The sequence below is a fragment of the Emys orbicularis genome, chromosome 2, assembly GCF_028017835.1.
Source record: "Emys orbicularis isolate rEmyOrb1 chromosome 2, rEmyOrb1.hap1, whole genome shotgun sequence".
Taxonomy (NCBI): Eukaryota; Metazoa; Chordata; order Testudines; family Emydidae; genus Emys; species Emys orbicularis.
The window spans coordinates 69,803,315-69,807,559 of record NC_088684.1 but is presented as its reverse complement, the minus strand read 5'-3'; the positions used below and the strand labels follow the sequence as shown (position 1 = coordinate 69,807,559).

At 58.0% G+C, this 4,245-nt stretch overlaps 1 protein-coding gene across 1 annotated transcript; it reads left to right on the top strand.

The window, feature by feature from the left end:
- Positions 1 to 1,034: 1,034 nt before the first annotated feature.
- LOC135874304 (transcription factor Sox-17-alpha-like) lies at positions 1,035 to 3,043 on the top strand. The gene is made up of 2 exons (XM_065399095.1): positions 1,035 to 1,332; positions 2,142 to 3,043. Exons 1-2 carry the CDS (start codon positions 1,035 to 1,037, stop codon positions 3,041 to 3,043), a joined length of 1,200 nt encoding a protein of 399 aa, XP_065255167.1.
- The last annotated feature ends 1,202 nt before the right edge of the window (positions 3,044 to 4,245 follow it).

The window sequence follows — 4,245 nt, the reverse complement described above, 5'->3', positions numbered from 1 at the left end:
GGGGAAAAGTGTTGCGCTTACTTGCCAGATGGACTTAATTAACCTAAAGCATGATTCATTCATTCATTCATTCAATATTAATTTATTTGCCGAGAGCTGTCCAAACAGACTTCCTTATCTCAATAAGAATCTCTCACAATCTAATGTTTAAGGACACTTGATGTTTTCGGAGAATATTGATATATTTAATTTTAACACGTTTAAAAACAAAAATATTTCATAAAGAGACAATTAAAAGGCAATTTTAAAACAAACTTATTTCAGAAATCGGTATAATTTTACTGTCACTTACACACATTTCGATATAAAACACAACCAGGGACACGTTTCACGTTAAATAAACTGAGTGTTGCTTAGTTTTTAATACTAGTACACCAAACATGAAGTAGGTGATTTGTCAAGCTAAAACATAGACGAGAGTCCATGTATGAGATGATCTCCAGGACCAATACAAACAATCCATACAAAAGATCTCTCGTTATGCATTCCATTATACATCCACCTCCCGTGTCTCCATAGTTAAGGTTACGGCTAAATATCGGTTTATAATTTGCTCACATGGACGATTTCTTGACCGAATAATTCCCCCCACCCTGAATCCTGGAAAAATCCGTCCCCGCCCGGCGCTGTCTGTCTTGTAACCTGCACAGGTAAAGAGTAGCGGGAAGGGGCGGGGCTGGGACTCTTCCATTCCCCGCTCGGAGCGTCGAGCCCCCCGTCACCTTCCCAGCCCAGACCCCGCCCCCGCCCCGCCATTGGCCGCGGCTCTGGGTAAATACGGCCGCGCTCTGACAGCTGCCAGCAGTGAGCCTGTAGCCCCCCCCCCCCGAGACCCTGCTTCAATCAGCGGCGTCCCGCGCTCAGCCCTGCGCGCCCAGCCTGCCAGGGGAGCTGTCCCTGCTGCCCCAGCCGAGCCACTGGAGAGGGGGCTGGTCGGAGCAGACGGTCCTTTTCCTCCCAGCTGTTGCCCGGGGAGGGGTCGGAGGCGGGTCCGGTTCAGCCCGGCTCCTCCCGGTGGCTCCGGCTGCCCCGAGATGAGCAGCCCCGATGCGGGCTACGCCAGCAGCGACGACCAGACGCAGGCAAGGTGCTCGCTCCCCATCATGATGCCGGCCCTGGGCCCCTGCCAGTGGGCAGAGTCCCTGAGCCCCCTCGCAGACGCCAAGGTGAAGAGTGAGGCGGCCCCGGCGGGGGCTGCGAGCAGCCGGGCCAAAAGCGAGTCCCGCATCCGCCGGCCCATGAACGCCTTCATGGTGTGGGCCAAGGACGAGCGCAAGCGGCTGGCGCAGCAGAACCCGGACCTGCACAACGCGGAGCTCAGCAAGATGCTGGGTGAGTGTCCGCTCGTGAGCCGGGCCAGGGGGGCTTTCTCCTCCCACCTGCCCCGGCCCGGCCCGGAGCTGGGAAGTGGGGGAGGCTCCCCGCACTCTGCGAGCGGCGTGCAGGGAAAGTTACCGAGTGCTGCTGGTACCTGCCCCGCGGGCGAGGCGGCTGCGGGGCCCGGACTGGACCCGGGGTTGGTGCGCTGGGGCAGAGGGTATGGCAGGAGCTGCCAGTGCCTCTCTCCCAGGGACTGGGTTAGCGAGGGGAGCTCGAGGCTGGAGGTGGGGGGAATGGAGGCTGCCGGGTGGGGGGCGCCCGGGGTGGGTACGGGGGGATGGAGGCGGCCGGGCGTTGGGGGGCCGCACTGGGGGTATGGAGGCGGCCGGGTGCCGGAGGGGCGCCCAGGGTGGGGGGAGGGGTGGAGACGGCCGGGAGTTGGGAGGGGCGTAGAGGGGGGGTGGAGGCGGCTGGGGTCCGGAGCAGGGAGGGGCGCCCAAGGTGGGTAGGGGGGGATGGAGGCGGCCAGGTTCTGGGTGGGGGGAGGGGCGCCCGGGGTGGGTAGCGGGGATGGAGGGGCGCCCAGGGTGGGGGGAGGGGTGGAGACGGCCGGGAGTTGGGGGGGGGGCGTAGTGGGGGAGGTGGAGGCGGCTGGGGTCCGGAGTAGGGTGGGGCGCCCAAGGTGGGTAGCGGGGATGGAGGCGGCCGGGCGCTGGGGGGGGGGGGCGCACAGGGGGGATGGAGGCGGCCCGGTGCTGGGTGGGGGCGCACGGGGAGGCGCACGGAAGAGCCGCAGGGTTACGCGGTTTGTCGCCCCGCAGGGAAGGCCTGGAAGGCGCTGTCGCTGGCGGAGAAGCGGCCGTTCGTGGAGGAGGCGGAGCGGCTGCGGGTGCAGCACATGCAGGACCATCCCAACTACAAGTACCGGCCGCGCCGGCGGAAGCAGGTGAAGCGCCTGAAGCGCGTGGAAAGCGGCTTCCTGCCGCACGGGCTGGCGGAGGCGCCGGGCGCCGGGCTGGCCAGCGAGGGCAGCAGGATGTGCGTGGAGAGCCTGGCCCTGTCCTACCCGGAGCAGGGCTACCCCGCCGTGCAGAGCGCGCTGCCCCCGGCGCTGGGCCACTACCGGGACTGCCAGCCCCTGGCTGCCGCCTTCGACGGCTACAACCTGCCGACCCCGGACCCCTCCCCGCTGGACGCGGCGGAGACCGAGCCGGCCTTTTTCACGCCGCCCCTGCAGGACGAGTGTCAGCTGGCGCCCTACGGCTACCCCGCGGCCGAGTACCCCGCGCACGGGGCCGAGAGCCAGGCCAGCGCCGCGCTCCGCAGGCACCTGCCCCGCGCCGAGCCGCTGGGGCAGCTCAGCTCCCTGCAGAGCCTGCTGGGCTGCCAGGGCCCCCTGCACGCCTACTACGGGCAGCTGTGCCCGCCCGCCGGCCCGGCCCGCGCTCCCCAGCTCCCGCCGCAGCCCTGCCAGCCCTCGCCGCCGCCCGAGGCGCAGCAGTGCAGGGAGTCGCTGGAGCACCTGTCGCAGGACGAGCTGCTGGGCGACGTAGATCGCACCGAATTCGAGCAGTACCTGCACTTCGCCTGCAAGCCCGAGCTAGGGCTCCACTTCCAGGGCCACGAAGCCGGCCTGCCCGCGCCAGACGCCCACGGGCCCATCTCCTCGGTGGTTTCGGATGCAAGTACTGCTGTGTATTACTGCACTTACCCAGACGCCTAAGAGACACAGCTCTCGCTGTGTGAAGTAGCTGGGAGTGTGTGGCGGACTCCCTGATGATGGGAAGCCTTGTACAGAAGGGTGTGTGCTTTGCTCCTATTTATGTAATTTATTGGAATCTTCACTGGAGCTATGGGACAGCCAACCTGGGTCGAAAAGTACTTATCTGTTTGAGCTAAAACATGATTGTTATAACATCCAGGTAAGGGTCTTCTATGGCTGGCTGACCTGCAACTGGTTCATCTGTTTTATATGTCAATGTCTGTCTGTTTTGTAAGAGTAATGATAAAAGTGGTGCCTCTTGCCCACAATGTTTTTATAGTTAAACTTTTTAAAAATGCCTCCTTAAAAGATTGACTTATTTTGTACTTTTAGAAAATAAATCACTGAGATTTCTTATGCATTTGTTTTTCTGTACTAGTAGCATTCCTTTTTAGACTATGGAAACCTCAATCCTGCTCTAAGCAGAGAAATCATGGAGTGGGGAAAAATGTAATTACTTGGCCTGTGAGCCATTCCTGCCATCATTAACTTGGGCAAAGGATCTCTGGAACGAAACAAGGCTTTTACTTGCCAAGTTTGGACTCTTAGTGCTGAAATAACGAGACCTACTGTACACTTGTTTCGGACACACTACTGACTTCTGTAAACAGTACTTCTTACCAGTCTAGAAGAGCAAACTAATATCCTTTGGCCTAATATTTTCTCTTTGTTGTATTTGGGTCCTCTTCAGACATAGTATAATACCTAGTTCATGCTGATCCTTCAGTTGGGTTTAGGTTATTCTATTTTATGGCAGTTGCTCAGGGCCTCAGAAGCCATTGCTGCTGAAGGAAAAGTAACAAACAAGATTTCAAGGTAAGGTGATTATTACTAGAAGTGCATCTCAGCTTAGCAAATAACTTTAAATGTGAACTTCCCCTCAGCTTCAACATTCCTGTTCAGATACATCTCCGCCAGAAGGAAAAAAATAGATGCATCAAAACCACCTCTGTAAAACACAAAGCCAAATGGCACTTCTAGAAAGGATCTTGGATTTTGATTGGGGTGTCTGATGAAATATTTCATCAAGCAAACAAAAAACCAAATGTAATAAGTACCTACATACTAGATGAGTCTTTATGGAACAAACTAATGTTACCTCCTGGTGAGCTGGAATCTCAGACTGAATAACTGACCTTTTTCCTTGCAATTCAGGAAGGCCA

Bases quoted from the DNA above. Each gene is read 5' to 3' on its own strand.
- LOC135874304 (XM_065399095.1), top strand. From the start codon at position 1,035: ATGAGCAGCCCCGATGCGGGCTACGCCAGCAGCGACGACCAGACGCAG. The intron at 1,333-2,141 runs GTGAGTGTCCGC...GTCGCCCCGCAG, and splicing joins GGAGCTCAGCAAGATGCTGG to GGAAGGCCTGGAAGGCGCTG.